The 18,665-nt window shown below is 43.2% G+C and overlaps 1 protein-coding gene across 1 annotated transcript in view; it reads left to right on the forward strand.

The window, feature by feature from the left end:
* Positions 1 to 11,951, forward strand: part of nelfb (negative elongation factor complex member B) — a 116,739-nt gene extending 104,788 nt beyond the window's left edge. The window contains exons 9-12 of the mRNA XM_034165548.1: positions 1,821 to 1,963; positions 2,999 to 3,105; positions 11,093 to 11,234; positions 11,831 to 11,951. Of these exons, the coding sequence (XP_034021439.1) occupies positions 1,821 to 1,963; positions 2,999 to 3,105; positions 11,093 to 11,234; positions 11,831 to 11,951 (513 nt within the window). The remainder of the gene's footprint in view (positions 1 to 1,820; positions 1,964 to 2,998; positions 3,106 to 11,092; positions 11,235 to 11,830) is intronic.
* Positions 11,952 to 18,665: the final 6,714 nt, after the last annotated feature.

Consider the following 18,665-nt stretch of genomic DNA (forward strand, 5'->3'; position numbering starts at 1 on the left):
ACGGAGTCAGGCACTTCTGATTTAAAGCTCTCTTTTTCAGAGGAGCTACAGCATCCAAAGTTGTCTTCAATGAGGATGTAAAACTATTGACGAGATACTCTATCTCACTTACAGAGTTTAGGTAGCTACTCTGCACTGTGTTGGTATATGGCATTAGGGAACATAAAGAAGGAAACATATCCTTAAACCTAGTTACAGCGCTTTCTGAAAGACTTCTAGTGTAATGAAACTTATTCCCCACTGCTGGGTAGTCCATCAGAGTAAATGTAAATGTTATTAAGAAATGATCAGACAGAAGGGAGTTTTCAGGGAATACTGTTAAGTCTTCTATTTCCATACCATAAGTCAGAACAAGATCTAAGATATGATTAAAGTGGTGGGTGGACTCATTTACATTTTGAGCAAAGCCAATTGAGTCTAATAATAGATTAAATGCAGTGTTGAGACTGTCATTCTCAGCGTCTGTGTGGATGTTAAAATCGCCCACTATAATTATCTTATCTGAGCTAAGCACTAAGTCAGACAAAAGTTCTGAAAATTCACAGAGAAACTCACAGTAACGACCAGGAGGACGATAGATAACAACAAATAAAACTGGTTTTGGGACTTCCAATTTGGATGGACAAGACTAAGAGTCAAGCTTTCAAATGAATTAAAGCTGTGTCTGGGTTTTTGATTAATTAATAAGCTGGAATGGAAGATTGCTGCTAATCCTCCGCCTCGGCCCGTGCTACGAGCGTTCTGGCAGTTAGTGTGACTCGGGGGTGTTGACTCTTTTAAACTAACATATTCATCCTGCTGTAACCAGGTTTCTGTAAGGCAGAATAAATCAATATGTTGATCAATTATTATATCATTTACTAACAGGGACTTAGAAGAGCAGGCACCGTCTCTACGGGGATGAGGTAATGAGGGGATGGCAGGGGGAGAGAAGCTGCAGAGAGGTGTGTAAGACTACAGCTCTGCTTCCTGGTCCCAACCCTGGATAGTCACGGTTTGGAGGATTTAAGAAAATTGGCCAGATTTCTAGAAATGAGAGCTGCTCCATCCAAAGTGGGATGTTTTTGCATTTGCATTGTTTTTGCAAAGTTACACACCAATTCAATGTTAATTTTAGTGACCTCCGATTGGCGTAACCAGGTGTCATTACTGCCGACGTGAATTACAATCTTACCAAATTTATGCTTAGCCTTAGCCAGCAGTTTCAAATTTCCTTCAATGTCGCCTGCTCTGGCCCCCGGAAGACAATTGACAATGGTTGCTGGTGTCGCTAACTTCACATTTCTCAAAACAGAGTCGCCAATAACCAGAGTTTGTTCCTCGGCGGGTGTGTCGCCGAGTGGGGAAAAACGGTTAGAAATGTGAACGGGTTGGCGGTGTACACGGGGCTTCTGTTTAGGGCAACGCTTCCTCCTCACAGTCACCCAGTCGGCCTGCTTTCCCGGCTGCTCGGGATCTGCCAGAGGGAAACTAACGGCGGCTAAGCTACCTTGGTCCGCACCGACTACAGGGGCCTGGCTAGCTGTAGAATTTTCCACGGTGCGGAGCCGAGTCTCCAATTTGCCTAGCCTGGCTTTGGAGGCCAGGCTGGGCGAATTGGTTTTGGTTAATGGAATGAATTGGAATTGGTTAATGGTTATCGAAGCTAACTTTTTGGTTAGCTGTGCCCACCACTGGTCTCGGGTGCAACACAACGATGAGCTTTTTAAAAGTGTGTTTATTATTAACGTTTGTGGGACGGGCAGTGGGGTGGATGTAGATGTCTGATGTGATGATGTCTTGCACACTAATCTACAGAATTGCTTTGTGCCTGTCCTCAGGATCTGGAAGTAGTGACCCGCTTCCTGCCAGCAATGATGTCCGTGGTTGTGGATGACCACACTTTCAATGTCGAGCAGAAGCTTCCTAGTGAGGAGAAGAGCTCTCTGTCCTACCCCTCCACTCTGCCGGAAACCTTCACCAGGTAAACATAACAGGAAGGCAAAATGTCTGGAGAGTTTTCTTCCATCATTGTGTCCTCAACTACAATTCAGTTCAATTTATTTCATTTTTACCTAATAAGGTTACTAGTAATATAACTTGGTTACTCTTAAGATCAGCAGTCAGCAAAAGTCACTAATCAATCAGCAAAGTAACAAATAGTTACTTTGCTGAGTACTAAATCTTAAAAATAACCTACTTAGATTGAGTTATTTTATTAATTACATATATATAACAGCTGAGTGGATCCTTGTCATTTGATTGGTGCTTTGTATGTCACATGACATGGATTAATTCATCCCATTTGTGTTGCATTGCATTTAGAGTGCAAATTTGGTTCCATACGTTTGGTACCATTGCACTCTGCACATGCACGCACGCGATCTGGAACAAACACGCAAGCTGGAAGCCTCGTTGAATGGTTTGTTCCAGCTTTCACCTCATGAAATATTCATACCATTGAACTCATCAGTCTTCATTATTTGTATATCAGCAGCTGCCGACAAGTTTTCTGCAGCTGCTACTGAAGTAACTGTATAAAGTAACTAATGAAGTAACTTTTCAAAGTTACTTTGACAACACTGACCGGCATGCGGCTGCCAGTGGAACTGGATGGCTGGTGATTGTTGGAGATGGAAGTAGCATATTGTCTTCTGAAGAGGGCCATACTATCTGCTTAGATTCAGATAAATGCTGCCAAACTGACATGCAGGTGCATACTGACCCCACACAACCCAAGAGCTTCTCGAGGCAAACAAGTGATTATTTTATTGTTACATTGTTTCCTTCTATCTGTTCTGTCTTTTAGCAGAAAATGTATATTTTTTGTTGCATATCCAGTCTGACTTCTCAGCAGGATTGTCTGTAGATCTGATATATTAAACATGCTGTCCTTTCTGCAGGGGATTGAGGTTTTTTGGGTTTTTGTCTTTTTGGAGGCCATGCCTGCGTTGATTATTTGATGAAAGATGTGTGTTCTGTTGAGGGATATGTTGTAGTTACTGTTCCTCTGTCTCAGGTTCCTGCAGGAGAACAGGGTGGCCTGTGAGATGGGCCTATACTATGTTCTTCACATTGCCAAGCTGAGGAACAAGAATGCATTACAAAGATTGCTGTCTGCCCTTGGTGAGTAAGGCTGTCTTTATTTTATTTTGATGGGTTATTGGCAGGATAGAACATTAATTCGTAGAAGTGTTGCTGCACATTGCCAAAAATGATGAGCAAGAAAGCAGATTGTGCTGGTTGTGCTATGATGGGGTCACTCTCCTCTGCTTTTTGTTTTGTTGAGTTACAATAAAGTGTCAGCTAATCGTATGACTGGCTTTAATCCTCTGGAGACTTCTGACATGTCTCTGCATTAAAGTCACATGACCAAATTAAGCGGACAACCATTTCAATCACAACAGTCTGTGTCTCTGTTTGAATGTGTGCTGAAAGTGCAGACTTCAAATTATATACCAGTTTTTTAAATTATGTTGATAGGCCTAGTATAACTTGAATTATGATTATGTTTTAATGCCATGCTTTTTCCTGAATATTATGGTCATTTTTGGTGCGCATTTTTGCAGAAACACGCAGCAAACAGGACTTTGACTTCCTTGTCTGCTCCCTGCCAGTGCAGCGTTGCAGGGAAAAATATGACTTCTCCTTTATCATTGGAAAATGCATGACCTAAACCAGTCAAAATCACGTGGGTTGGTTGCTGAGGAGATCCTGACCAAAATGCCACCAAAGGCAGACTAAAATGCCAACACTGCCTTCAGGTGGACAACAGGAGGAGTGACACTCCTGTAGGTGAGGCCTGTGTCCACTATTTTCTGAGTGGCACAAATAATTTGTGTGGCATCTTATTGTTTTGTAAATAGTTATACAAAAAACACCTCAAGCATTTCCTGCATTTTAATGTGAATAGTTGTTTGCAACATTTGTTTTTGAAATTTACAATTAATATTTATGCTCTAAGTTATAAAAATGGTTTGTTAAACGTTTGTGGTTTTCACAGTAAAAAAAAACCTTTATTCTATTTGGATTTTATGTTTTGTGTGGATTTAGGTCCATTGTGCTAATGCATTATGACAGAATGAGAGAAAAACTGTGAAGTCACACAGGTGAGGTTGTGCTGAAAAGCGACACCAAACAAGGCTAAGTAAACATTTTTTTTTTTAAAGGCAGATTATGAAGGTAAAACAAAAAGTAGTCAAAAATGGGCAATTAGAACTCTTTAAACCTCTGGGGTTTAGGGTATACGTGTCTGTGGGTTGTTAATGATGTGAGAATGTGTCATCACGTCTCTGTAGTCTTTAGACAGTGAACAGTGTCGGAGCCAGAACACCAGTTTGCTCTGCCTCCGCTCCACACAGCACTCAGTGTATCTGTGTCCAGGCTGGCTATGACGTCCAATATCTCCTTCTCCAGATGTCCCAGAGAGCAGTCCAATCAACTGAAAAAAATCAACATAGGCTGCAGCATGGCTCATATTTACGCTTGTGTTCTACGAGTACTCAAAGGACTACGTAGAATGCAGTCAGTGGTTGACCAAATAGGTGACTGAGAGTTGAGGACCCCAGTGACTGGAGAAGGTGAAGGGGCGCCCACTCTTCTCCAGGTTATGGCACACAGATGGTTACTTTCAGAGGTGGGGATGGATAGTTTGTCTGCCATCCAGGACTCATGGTGGCTCCATGGTGTCATGGATGTGGTGAAGCAGAAGACTACTGCGTGCATCCAGATTTGACTTGATTTCTGGTCTTTTTGGTTTTCAACTCTTACTCAACATGCAGTGCCAACATCTCATTTGACAAAAGTTACAATTGTTGTTGCAGAGATAAAGTTAAATATACATTAGCTAAAAACGTATAAAACATATTCTATTTTAGTCACTCAGGATTAGGGATACATGCTATCACATGGTTTTAAACAAGCTCCCAGGCTGAATTATTAAACACTGTAGCCCTCTGTCCTCCACAGCAACTCCACCTTTCAACGTTTACGGGAACAGCCCGGTGTCAACGACTGAACGGTCCCCCCTAAAAATCGGTCGCCCTGCCTTCACTGCGCATGTGTCATTAGACACAGTTCATGAATTATCACCTGGTTTCTACTTCAAACTGCCTCCAGTCATCATCTACCTCACCGACAGATACCTGAAGCTTTTCTCCAACAATCATTTCCACATAAATTCAGCTTTATTTTATAATAAAAGATGGAGGAAGTCATCAGAGCACCACAGCAGCACATCTGAGTCTGACTCTCTGAGTCTGACTCTCTTCACCCAAAGCCATCAAAGGGAATAATGTGATTATTAACCATCAGATGACAAAGTAAAACCTCTTAAATCATTCTAAAGTCAGTTTGAAGCAAAAACAAGGTGATAATCTGTGAATTGCTGCTGATGCTCTGAAAGGACGCGTGCACACTGAATGCAGGGGGAGTGATTTTTAGGGGTGGCCGTTTAGTTGGCGACACGGTAATCAACCTTTTCAGCTGCTGTCTCAGATTCACTGAAGACCCACCGGGCTCACAGTTAGAACAGTCATCTAATACTAGTGAGCAAATAAACTTAATGTTAAAGTTAGATGCAAGGCTTTTTGTTTTTTTTTGTTTTTGTTTTTTTTGCTTGCTTGCTGTCACTAGCATCCAACATTGGTGCCCTCGTCAGAAGGCCAAAGCATGAATAATTCATCCTTTTTCTAAAAATTTGACTTTGGTATTTCACACATCCAAATTCTCCCTGGACCTCCGCCCCTTGGCCTGGACCTCCGCTTCTTGGCCTGGATGTCCGCCCCTTTGCCCGTACTCCCTTGTCGGCCCACCTGTCACCTTTTTGCTTCATTGCGGTTCTTATGCTTGTTTCTGCTTGCATGCAGTTTCGCAAATGGTCTTGTTGCAATTTTGCCATCTTCTTGTGCGTGGGCCCAGCTAATCATCATCAACCCCTGTCCAAAGGCATTTCAGGACCACTCAGAGGCACATATCCCACACTGAGGACAAAAAATTTTCAGGGGTGGTTCCTGTGGTGGAGACATGCTGGACCCACTAAAATAGCACAAACGTTCCTGCAGTGCAAATGGGCCAAATAGCATCAGTAAGCTTGAATGTCAGTAGTTCTCTTGTCAGTACTCAGAAATGAGGAAAATAACTCTTTGAGACCTCAATGTTGTTGCTGGCTGGAGGACTTAAGGACGTGGTCTCGACTGGTGATCCTAGTGAGCAGATCTGTATTGTGCACAGCACCACTGGTCACCTTGGGATCAAGGAATGGAGCCAGAATCACACAGCAGCAATGAAAAAGACAGAACAAAATAATGATATACATCAGTGTATGTAAGTCATGGTGGTGTGAAGGAGCACTGGTACTGTAAAATGTATTTCACCCAACTTGGAGTTTGATCTGGGCTGGTGCGAGCCGCTACCTGTGGGTGTTACCCGTGGTGATGTGTGAGCCTGGCCCAGATCCCATTAGAGCTCAGAAGCTAAGCACAGTAGGCCGGATCAGTACTTGGATCAGAGACCAGAGGCTGTGTGTACCTCCGGGTAAACCTGCAGTTGCATCAGAAAGGGCATCTGGTGTAAAACTTGTGCCAAATCCCAGTGTGGACGTGTGCTGGATCCACTGTGGTGACACTGAGCAAAAACAGAGGCAAGCTGCAAGACAAACAACCAGAACTGCATAGTAGTACTACATTTGTGGACATCACCCGCCTTCGTCTGCATCAGGTCATGATTTAAGCTACCAAACTGCGATGGAGAAGAAACATGATGCCCCTACAAGGACAAATACAGCACGAAATACACACAACGGAAAAGTAAAACCTGAGTCAAAGAACTGATAGAACGTGTGGCTGGAGATGGGGCCAAAGACCATCAGGCAAACCCAGAACACTTAACACCACATCAGTGGTTCCGAAACTGTTTTATGAGAAGTGCTGAACGCTGACCCCTGCTGCAAGGATCATAAACGTATATCTAGCATATCAAATTATTTCATATTTAAGGTTATAGTCAGTGTGTGGTCTGAGCATGCATGAGCACGTATTCAGTCCAGGATGGGTTCAAAGTTTTCACCAAAACATCTTAGTGTTACAGTTCAGCTTTCGTGACCAGGAGCCTCATGTACAAACACTTACATGGATTGATTTCCTACTGAAACATGGCATACGCCAAAACCCAGAAACTGGTATAAGCACAAAAATATCCAGATGTATCAAAGTGCATACGCATGGATCTAAGCACATTCCAGTTGTACATCCCACTGAATGTGGATTTGAGTGCACATACACCATGCTCCTCCCTTTCCATGCCCCTATTTAAATATCCAACTTCATGCAATAGCCCGGGAGCTGGGATTCCCACGCTGGCAGATCAGACAACATAAACACAGAAGACATTATACAGTGTCAGCTACGGATGACTGGACGTGACATGGAGACACACAGGGATAGCTTGTTTGGTACCCTGTCAAAAGGAATAGACATGAAACAGTTAAAGAGTTGTGTGTGTGTGTGTGTGTGTGTGTGTGTGTGTGTGTGTGTGTGTGTGGTGTGTGTGTGTGTGTGTGTGTGTGTGTGTGTGTGTGTGATGGTGTGTGTGTGTGTGTGTGTGAGAGAGAGAGAGAGAGATGGGCTCAGAGCAGCACACACACTGAAGTTAAAAATGTGAGGGGCGCCGCAGCCAACTGTGTGACATTCACAACTTTACACTTGTTATTGACAAATACTGAACACAGGGAGACAGTTGGGGGCTGGTTAAGGTCCAGTTCATGATCAAGAAACAAAAATAATAATAACAAATACAAATTTGAATGCACACATGTCCAAATGTCCCACACTGTTTTAATTCAGAACAATTACACAAATAAACTATTTACTCAATGCACTGCCAGACGGGGGCACAAAATGTGGGTGACAATGGGGTGGGGGTTCTGTGGTGATATGGCTCAGGTTAGGGGAAGGGGTTAGGTTTAGAATAATTAAATTAAAGAGCTGCATCACAGAAATGCCACTCATTTTGTGATGGGGGCAAAAGGTGCCAGACTGGGCTGTCCCGACCACGCTGTTAGTCAGGATGGAGGAGTCATGTGTTGAACCAGGACACTGAGCCGCCATGTTAGTTAGAAGCATTTGCACATCACATTTGATTTTAACATTAATGGAATTAAAATGTTTCCTATAAACAAAAACAAATTCATCATGTGATGGCGCCTTTATAGCAACATGTGTTCAGCATGTGTAGCTCTGATTACATTCAGGAAACCGTCTCTCACTGCGAGTGGCGCTTTAATGTTGGAATGTGATGTACCTGGATGACATTCGGATGATTGTGTTCCACACAGCTGGCACGGCTCAGCTCGAGGTTGACTGGCACACTCCTGACCAATCAGCCAGCTCCCGCTGGAATGCCCCTGTTTCCAGGAAGCCCAGCATGGTCAGCACATGTGTGGGCACCAGTCGTGGGCACAGATAACCAAAAAATTAACTTCGATAACAGATAATAAGATAACTGAAAAGTTATCTTTGATAAAGATAAACCGATAAACCACCCAAAAATGTATCGGAAGTTACAGATAATCAATAACCGATAAATTCCGGTGTTGTCTATGGGACATTTGCAGTTACTAAACAGCTGAAATTGATTTTTAACACAAAAGCAGTAAAAGACCTAAAGAATAAACAAGATTGTTTGACCATGCTGCCCCCTGCAGGAAGCAGCACAGACAAATCCTGCAAGCACCCACGAAATCAACTCTTTACCAACCATCATCATTTTCTTCAACATTCTGCCCCTGCTGGAAGCTCTTGTTTGCAACAGACACTCCCACCACAGAGACACACCGAGAGCAGCCATAAGGCCGCTCCCTATCAATTTCAACACTCCGGTCAGGCGGAGGTCTTGAAAAATAAAGTCATACTAACTTATGTTTTTTGAAAATACTGATAGAATAACTCCATTAATGTCAATTCTGTCATTTGTACAAAGTTAAAATATAACATATATCTTTTAATGTTGAATAAGGCACTAATTCTGAGGTTTTGTAACAAACAGACTGCAAAGCATTCTGGGTAAAAGTGCTAAACAGTGATTGGTTCAGTAATCCATTATGTAAACCAAAACGTTAATGTGACGTGTGTTGGTTTAAAGATAAATGTGCTTTTGTAAAATATTCCATTTTTATTTGTAAAAACAGGCATTTTTACGGAGCCCTGGAAGTGTCATCGCAATTGCATGTTTTAAAACTTTTATGATGTTGTAAAACGTGCACTCAATATTAGTAAGTAAGTAAGTAAATTTATATAGTGCCTTTCACAGACATAAGGCTATGTACACACTTGTCGTGTATTTGTAAAACAGAATATCTTACCCTTTCAGTTTGGGGAAAAAAAACTTCATCCACACTACGTCATTTAAAAAAAAAAATCCATCCGACATCGAACCGTATAAATGTGTTGTAATTAGTCTGCCAAACCTCTGGGTGGTGGTACTGATTAAAATTCTATCCAATCAGGAGCCTTATTCTCTTGTCGTCACTTCCACAAAAACTAAAAACATGGCGCCAACCTCGTCCATGTGGACCGATAAGGAGTCGGAATTACTTCTAACCGTAGTTTTAGAATACAAAGTTAACAAATATATGCACACAAAAAGCGCCTGGCCAATGGACAATACCAACACTTTGAGAGCAGTCATGTACCCAGATGTTTAATACTGCCATGAACACTCCTGGCAGTAGATGGCAGTAGCCGCCTTGAAAAAAATGTCAAACAAAATTCCAGATAATCCGTGTCTGCTACATTTAAGATGTGTGGAATTTAACAAACGCAAATACACTAAGGTCTATAAACACAGAGAATATATTCACGAGAGTTTTAGGCACTAGAGTTTAATGCTGTTATCTGTGGACCCTGAACAGAGTGTCTGAAATGCATTTGTCCTGTCGTGAACATCTGAGATTACCTTATGCTACCCATAATGCATTGCTGCCTGGCACAGCATGTGCTCACAAAACCTTAAAAATTAGCACATTACTTTAAAACGAAAACATATATCTGATATTTTCACTTTATAAACTTCAGACATGACAATAATTTTAAAATAACTTGTCTAAAAATGAGTGGTTAAAATTTGAACCATAAGTTAAACATGTATGCCTCTGGATGACTTTGTGACATTGCGATTATGTTAATATGAGTGTTAAAAGAAATGACTTTTTTTTTTTTGGTCATCAGTTCTCCTTTGCTTACAGACGATAGAGTGGTTTCTGTTTGCAGAGGGTAGAACACATGCCTATTAGGAAACTTTTAACAGGTAGGTCTCAACAGCTTTAACAGTTTTAAAAAATATTTTTCACTGTTCAGCTTAGTTTAGTACGTTATCGGTCTAAAAGTTATCGGACGGTAATTCATCAGAAGATAATTAGTCCGATGATGGTTTTTAAATTTATCTAAAAAGATAATCCGATAATGAAAACATTATCTTCGATAATTATCTGTTATCGGATTATCGGAAGTTTGCCCACCACTGGTGGGCACAGACGACTCCTGGCTCCTCGCTATATTGTGCTCTGGGCCATCGCAGTTCTGTGCGCAACTCCAGTAACAGTAATCGAAATCTGCTTATCAGCCAGTTATTGTCATTTGCAAGTAAATCCTCGCGCTCACTTAACACGCTCACGTCGGATTGCACCATTTGTAAGGTCCTCTGACAACGCTAACGCAGCCACTGTTCGTGTCATTTCATGCATCAGTTTGCATGTTTTTATATCCACCCATATAACTGCAAACACGTGGGTGTGTTAATGTTCATCAGTGTGTCTGTGGTGTGCACATCACTCTGACTTCATGTTCTCACACTATTAATGTCCCAGCCAGGATTTGTGCGTGACACACTCCACATTTCCACAGTCATTTCACTTTTGATACATCTGAACGTTGGCGTGGAGATGGACGCACGCCGTGTTTTTGTGCGTATGCAGCCTTTGTACATGAGGCCCCTGATGTTTACAAAGTTTCAGGTGTTTTCCACGTCTCCTCTGTAATTTTATGAAAGTAAAGTGCTGAGTGAGAGATCTGCGATGCTAACAGGAGGTACTGCTCGTCTCTCTGTCTTTAATCCACAGTGGAGACCTACAATGACATGGCCTTTGGTGATATCTTCATGCACCTCCTGACGGGACACCTAACCCTGCTCACTGACGAATTCGCTTCTGAAGACTTTTGCTTGGTTGTTTTTGATGGTTTCCTTCTGACTTCGTTTTCCAGGTACGTAGCATCTACGGATTCTGCAGCTTCTTCAGTGTTGTACGTGTTGCCTCCTGTAGGCCTGCCCAGACGACCCGCGCATTGCCTGCGCAGCCGTTGTGAGCCGGGCGCTGAAACGCCATCTGGATGATACTCCTGACGTGTGTTCATGTGGGAGCAAAGGTGCCACAGACGCCGCATTCACAATGGAGTCCAGGAGGACTTCAGTAATAATGACTTCATTCTAGTGATCGTTGCTCCTCGCCTGTGGCGGGAAGTGACCAATGGCCACATGGAGCTAATGACTGAGGCTTTAGCGCTGACCTCTAGTGTTGGACATCTCACGTGTGATGCCACGGTCAGACGAGACCCACTGAATCTTTGTCGATCACAAAAGTTGTTACACAACAAAGTGTTGGGAAAGTAACGATCTTTGTTCCCCACACTGAGTTTCTTGAGGACAGTGGACTTTACTGTTGGACAGATCGCATCTGTCTATCTCGTCTGGTCTGGTTTGTTTGATAGTTTGTACTGTCCCAGTGAGTCTTCAGACTGGTATTTGCTCCACTGAACTCGGACATGTTGACAGTCTTGATTTGTGTCTTTGTGTTTTTCAGTAAGGAGAATGTCCACAGACACGCCCTGCGGATGCTGCTGCATCTTCACCACAAAGTGCTGCCGTCGTACATGGAAACCTTGATGAAGACACTGGAACCACCCAAACAGGTTAGTTTGTGACCTCATCCAACAAACCACTGTCTGTTAAAGAAATGTGACCTGGTGTCCTCGCAGCCTGTCAGAGACATCATTCATCCTAATCTGGTGTTTTTACTGAGCCGAGGACAGTTTTTGTCCTTTGACATCAGCAGGAACCTCCCCTGGCTCAGCTCCTTTTTGTGCTCTGCTGGTGGTAAAACAGACCCCACACACTGATGAAGACAGTGGGATCTGTGATCGGCTTGAGTCTGGACTCGCTAGAAGACGGACACAGGACCAAAACGAAAGACTGTTTGATAGCTGTCCTCACACAGCGTCTTTAGTCTTGAAGCGCCTCGTGGAGCCTTGGCGTTCTACTGAAGTTTCAGGGGTTCTTCTGTCCCAGCAGCAGTGCCTTTAGATTTGGCTGATCCATTGGTGTCCATCACGTTTTGTATTGATTATTGAATTGATTCCGTTGTGGTTTACATGCCGCGTACAGTCACCTTGGGGATTAAAGTTTTTCTCATCTACTATTCAAAAATATGCTTGCAGTGCTGCTGTCAGCTCGAGCAGGAAATCAAACCCAGATGAAGGACACACTCTGGGGACTGTTGAGTCACAACACACACAAAGACACAACACGGAGACGCGAGAACGCGTGAGGCGAGGCTCTTTTTTTTTTTTATCTAATTTGGGTTGTAAGGTTTTTCTTTAATCTGTTCTGAACATTCTTATCCTTGAAATTGTAAAAACCTTACTGTGGGAGTTCGACTCTGCAGAATAATACGTTGATCCCCTTCAGTCCCTGAGGCCCATCGGTGGAAAGCAGGTGAGAGTCTACCGGTACATTGCCCACGCTGGCACCCGTGTACTGCTGGGTGAGCAGACTGTGTGCAGACAAAGTGTCTTGTCCAAGGACACCTGACCAGGAATGTAACCGGGTCTACATATATGATGGCCTAACTCCTTCCCCAGTGACCGACCTGCTCCACATGTACGTCTGAGGTACTAGGACTTTGACAGTGAGGGTGCTCTGAACACAACCAGTTTATTCAGTGCTGAGGCAGGTTTGTCCAGCATCAGGTTTGTCGGGGTCCAACCAGTGGGCCATAGACAACAGAACAGATACTGAGGGGCTGCTTTGAAACCCCGACTCTGAAGTACTTTGTTGGAACAGATCTTTGAACTGCCCTGGGCCAGTGGTGGGCACAGCTAATCAAAACGTAAGCTTCAATAACCACTAATCCGCTAACTGAAAAGTTAACTTTTATATCGCTAAACCGATAAAATCCCCCCCCCCAAAAAAAGTGGAAATTATAGCTGACTTTCAGCATTGACTTGGCACACTGTCAGCGACTTTTAGCGCTTCTGAGTAAACTCAATGCAGCACTTGTGTCTTTAAACATCTTGTCGGCTGCTGCAAAGACGTCTGACTTAGTTTTCATGGTGGCCGTGTAGATCAAATGCAAGGCACTTTCACTCTTAGTTTCATTTACAAACAGAATAATTCTGGACAGTTTATCAACACATTAGCAGCAACTCTGTCATTTTTACAAAGTGAAAATATCGCACTTTTAAAGTAATGAAGAAGATAGATTAAAGAAGGTTTGAGCGTTAAACTGACACCAGTGCCAAAAGGCATTATGGGAAATCAGACTCGTCTTATCATCCAACCTCTTCAAAACACATAGAACACTGCCATCTACTGGATGGGAGTGTGAAAAGCGGCCCACATGCTGAGTCACACTTCACAAACAGAATTTTCAATTTTGCAAATGCTTTTGTTTTTTGTTTTAGTTTTTTTTACAAATGGAAAGAAATGACGTATTTACGAAATACACATCTATTTGTAAAAACCAACACACAAGTTACAAACCCGTGGATCACAAAACACGTGCAAATCAAGGACTATTTGTAGGTCACCCTGTGCATTTGCAGGTGTTAATGAGATAAATTTAACTCCATAAACTGTCAATCATAATGAATTGCAGCAGTGCATTATGGGAGTTCGGGGTTTGTTTGTTTTTTATTAGGGCCCGAGTGATGACAAAGTCGTCCTACGAGGACCCTCTTGAAATTGTGCTGTTTATCATTATTATTCTTGACACTTTTCAAGCCCCAGTTTTGGCCCTTTCCCATGCTCAAAAACTCACCAAACTTTGTAAAGTCGTTCGGCCGGATCTGAAGTTTGGGGGTTGCGCACATTATGAAATCAAAACTTCCAGAAGTTTTTTTTTCTTCTTCTTCTTCTTTTTTCTCCTCATGTTTACCTGCTTGCCTTCCCTCCTATCTCATTCATTTGTCCCTTTTTTATTTTATTTTATTTGCTCATGCTGGGGTACTGAAAAAAGGACGTGGTGTTTAAAAGCTGAAGCACCCGGGAGCTGACTGGTTTGACAAGCTGTGCAGAGGCCCGGATTAGCTTTGCCAGGGAAAAGTTTGAGAGGAGAACCTCAGGAAAGAGGAGCAGAGATGCCACCGGTATGGGTTTTACTTTTAATTATCATTTTGTCAACAGATTGTGGGGCTTGTTTTGTTTGTGGATATTTCATTTATTGGTGGCATGATTTATGTGGTAGTAGGAAAAATCAAGTACATTTTTGGGGAAGAGTTGCAAACATGAGAGAATATTCAAAGTAAATATTTAATTTGATAGAAACTAAGTTTGAATTATAAAAAAGTGATAGTTTAATTAAAATAATTTTGCAGATAATGAAACTCGAGCATGAGCACGTGGAAAACTAGATTATTTTCCATCTTTTTTTTTTATCTTTCCTTTCTCTTCCTTCCTTCCTTAGTTAACCTGCTGTCACTTGCAAACTGAAAATAAAAGACAGAAAGACAGACTGAGTGGTCACCAGCGTCCTTTTTGCTCCTCTCCTGCCTTTCAAGTAGGCAGTGGTGGAAAAAAAACCAACAGAAAACTTGACACACATGCTTGCAGTGAAATGGGGCCCCCTACAAATGTTTTTTTTTTTGTCGTAGCCTCACGAAATTTGGCACACATATTTACCATGCTAGGACGCACAAAAAAGTCTCTTACCGTCATGGTGAAATGTCGACAGGAAGTCGGCCATTTTGATTTTAATTTTCAATTTTGGGGTAATATTTGCCATTTTTGCCCATTTCCACTATGTACATTTGAACAAATTCGTCCTAGGGATTTCATCCAATTGTCTTCAAATTTGGTCAACATTATCACGACACAATGATGATCAAAAGTTATCAAAAGAATTTCTGTAGGTCAAAAGGCGTGGCTGCTAGGGTTCATCAAACTTTGGCGAGCGTTTCGGAGCATGCCATTTCACTTCAAACGGCTGTCACGCCCACATACTTCATCGTAGATCCTTCAAACTTGCTGGACTTGATGAGGGCTCCGCCCTGAACGTCTACATATATTAAGTTCCCACCTGAATACCCCTCCACATAGGGTTTTAGTTTTTTTCTGGAGTAGGGAGATGAAAATTGGTACACATATGTGACTTGCATAGGCGTACAAAAAAGTCTCTTGCACCATTGGTCTACTCCAAACAGGAAGTCAGCCATTTTGAATTTTCTTCTCATTTTGGCGTGATTTCCACACGTTGTTTGAACGAACTCCTCCTCGGGATTTTGTCCAATGCACTTCAGATTTCTTTCACAGCATCCAGAGATGATACTGATCAAAGTTATTGAAAACTTTTCTCTATGTTGAAGGGTGTGTCGCTATGGCACTGCCATTTTGACCCTTCGCCATGGAACATTAAGTCATGATAACTCCTTCATGGTTTGTCTGGTTGACTTGAAACTTCACATGTGTGATGACAGTTGGCCCCTGAACAGAAATCGTGTTGGTCCGGGGAGGCAGAGACACGAGGGCCCGTATATGATGGCTTGCAGTACTGCTTCTTATTATTATTATTATTATTGTAGTACATGTTAGTTCATGTTATAGATTTGTTCATGTTATAGATTTGTTGTGTTTTTATAATTCAAGGGATGTAGTTGGTTTGGTGAAGTTATATTGCGACCATGAGTCTTCCCCCCCCCCCCCCCCCCCCCAGCTGCACCGGCAGTTGGCCCGCCTCCTTCTGCTGGGGAGGGCAGAGGGCTGCGTTCCTTATGGCAGCCTGGCTGTTGCAAAACATCCAGCAGGCAAGAATTAATGTTTGGTTTTTATAAATGTTTTTGACCATTCAGTCTTACTCACTATGCCAGCAAAGAAATGTTAGCGGGAATAATAAAATGCTGGCTGAAATATGTTAAAATACTGAGGACGACACAGAGAAATGTCAGTTTCCCGTGAAAAACACTGATAATACATGATCCCACCGAACACTATAAAAAAAACACCTTTTCACCTGCTTTTCCATGAAGATTAAAAAAAGGTCATTTCTAAGGGGTCCTAATGGCACATGATTTACATATTTTCATGTCTGGTACAAAAGTGGGATAAAATGGGTTAATGTTGTGAAGTAACAAGGAGGTGACTGGTAGTAAGATCCACTGGGTCACCAGGAACTTTTTACAGGCATCATTCAGGAAGAAACCAACGGTCTATAAGGGAAATAAGACATGAACACGTATAATGGAACCAGTTTGTAACAGTTTATTACGAGATTGTAGAAATGTAATATCAAAAAGAAACAAAGATGCTCATATTAAAGTGTTGACATGAGATGTAATAACTGCAATATAAAAATGACTGTTTATACTGTTTTATACTGATAAACTTATATCTTATTTACTCTGGGGTTGTGCAGATATTCAAATTAAGGTGCAGGAACCCCCCAAAAAATACAAATACATAAAAAAAATAGCTGTAAGCAGCCATATGGGGATCGAGCAGAAATAACAGTGTAGATAAAATTCATGTTAGTTTGGTCACTAATAGGACAGTAACTTTACTGAAGATGTGATGGTGGGCAGACTTTGATAAACTATTCACCTGTGATAACTCAGTACAGCCTTCGAGTTATTTTACAGATATATTTACTACTTAGCTTCAAACATTTACCGCTTTTAAAACATTTCTCTCTGCTCAGCTGTCAGTCAGTCTGTCTGTCTGCTGAGCAAAACAGACTTCTACTGCTGCTCACCTTCGAGCCAATCAGAGGGCGAAAGGGGCGGGACCCAGAGGCCAAAAGGGCGGAACCTTCTGCTCACCTTCTAGCCAATCAGAGGCCAAAAGGGGCAGAACCCAGAGGCCAAAAGGGCAGAACCTTCTGCTCACCTTCTAGCCAATCAGAGGCCAAAAGGGGCAGAACCCAGAGGCCAAAAGGGCGGAACCTTCTGCTCACCTTCTAGCCAATCAGAGGCCAAAAGGGGCAGAACCTTCCCCTACCATCCTCCGTTTTGCAAATTCTCACCCAGGACAAAGGTGAAGTCTCTGGGAAACAGACGCCAAAGGAAATGTAAAAGAATCACAATGTTTATTTATTTTACATTTTACTTCCTCAGGTTTTCCTGATCTGTGCTTTTATCTTCTCTCTATATTCATTTGTTTCTTCATTCTGGTTCAGGGTGACTGGTGGGCTGGAGTGCACCAGAGCTCATTGGGTGTTGTCCCCTGTAGGGGATTGTGTGATGGGGCTGACGTTGTGGTCCATGTGTGTGTGTGTGTCTGTGTGTGTCCCAGAGGTCATTGGTTGTTGTCCCCTGTAGGGGATTGTGTGATGGGGCTGACGTTGTGGTCCGTGTGTGTGTCTGTGTGTGTCCCAGAGGTCATTGGGTGTTGTCCCCTGTAGGGGATTGTGTGATGGGGCTGACGTTGTGGTCCGTGTGTGTGTCTGTGTGTGTCCCAGAGGTCATTGGCTGTTGTCCCCTGTAGGGGATTGTGTGATGGGGCTAACGTTGTGGTCCGTGTGTGTGTCTGTGTGTGTCCCAGAGGTCATTGGGTGTTGTCCCCTGTAGGGGATTGTGTGATGGGGCTAACGTTGTGGTCCGTGTGTGTGTGTCTATGTGTGTCTCAGAGGTCGTTGGGTGTTGTCCCCTGTAGGGGATTGTGTGATGGGGCTGACGTTGTGGTCCGTGTGTGTGTGTGTCTGTGTGTGTCCCAGAGGTCATTGGTTGTTGTCCCCTGTAGGAGATTGTGTGATGGGGCTGACGTTGTGGTCCGTGTGTGTGTGTCTGTGTGTGTCCCAGAGGTCATTGGGTGTTGTCCCCTGTAGGGGATTGTGTGATGGGGCTGACGTTGTGGTCCGTGTGTGTGTCTGTGTGTGTCCCAGAGGTCATTGGCTGTTGTCCCCTGTAGGGGATTGTGTGATGGGGCTAACGTTGTGGTCCGTGTGTGTGTCTGTGTGTGTCCCAGAGGTCATTGGGTGTTGTCCCCTGTAGGGGATTGTGTGATGGGGCTAACGTTGTGGTCCGTGTGTGTGTGTCTGTGTGTCTCAGAGGTCGTTGGGTGTTGTCCCCTGTAGGGGATTGTGTGATGGGGCTGACGTTGTGGTCCGTGTGTGTGTCTCAGAGGTCATTGGGTGTTGTCCCCTGTAGGGGATTGTGTGATGGGGCTGACGTTGTGGTCCGTGTGTGTGTGTGTGTCTGTGTGTGTCCCAGAGGTCATTGGGTGTTGTCCCCTGTAGGGGATTGTGTGATGGGGCTGACGTTGTGGTCCGTGTGTGTGTCTGTGTGTCCCAGAGGTCATTTGGTGTTGTCCCCTGTAGGGGATTGTGTGATGGGGCTGACGTTGTGGTCTGTGTGTGTGTCTCAGAGGTCATTGGGTGTTGTCCCCTGTAGGGGATTGTGTGATGGGGCTGACGTTGTGGTCCGTGTGTG

Source organism: Thalassophryne amazonica, unplaced genomic scaffold (genome assembly GCF_902500255.1).
Source record: "Thalassophryne amazonica unplaced genomic scaffold, fThaAma1.1, whole genome shotgun sequence".
NCBI lineage: Eukaryota > Metazoa > Chordata > Actinopteri > Batrachoidiformes > Batrachoididae > Thalassophryne > Thalassophryne amazonica.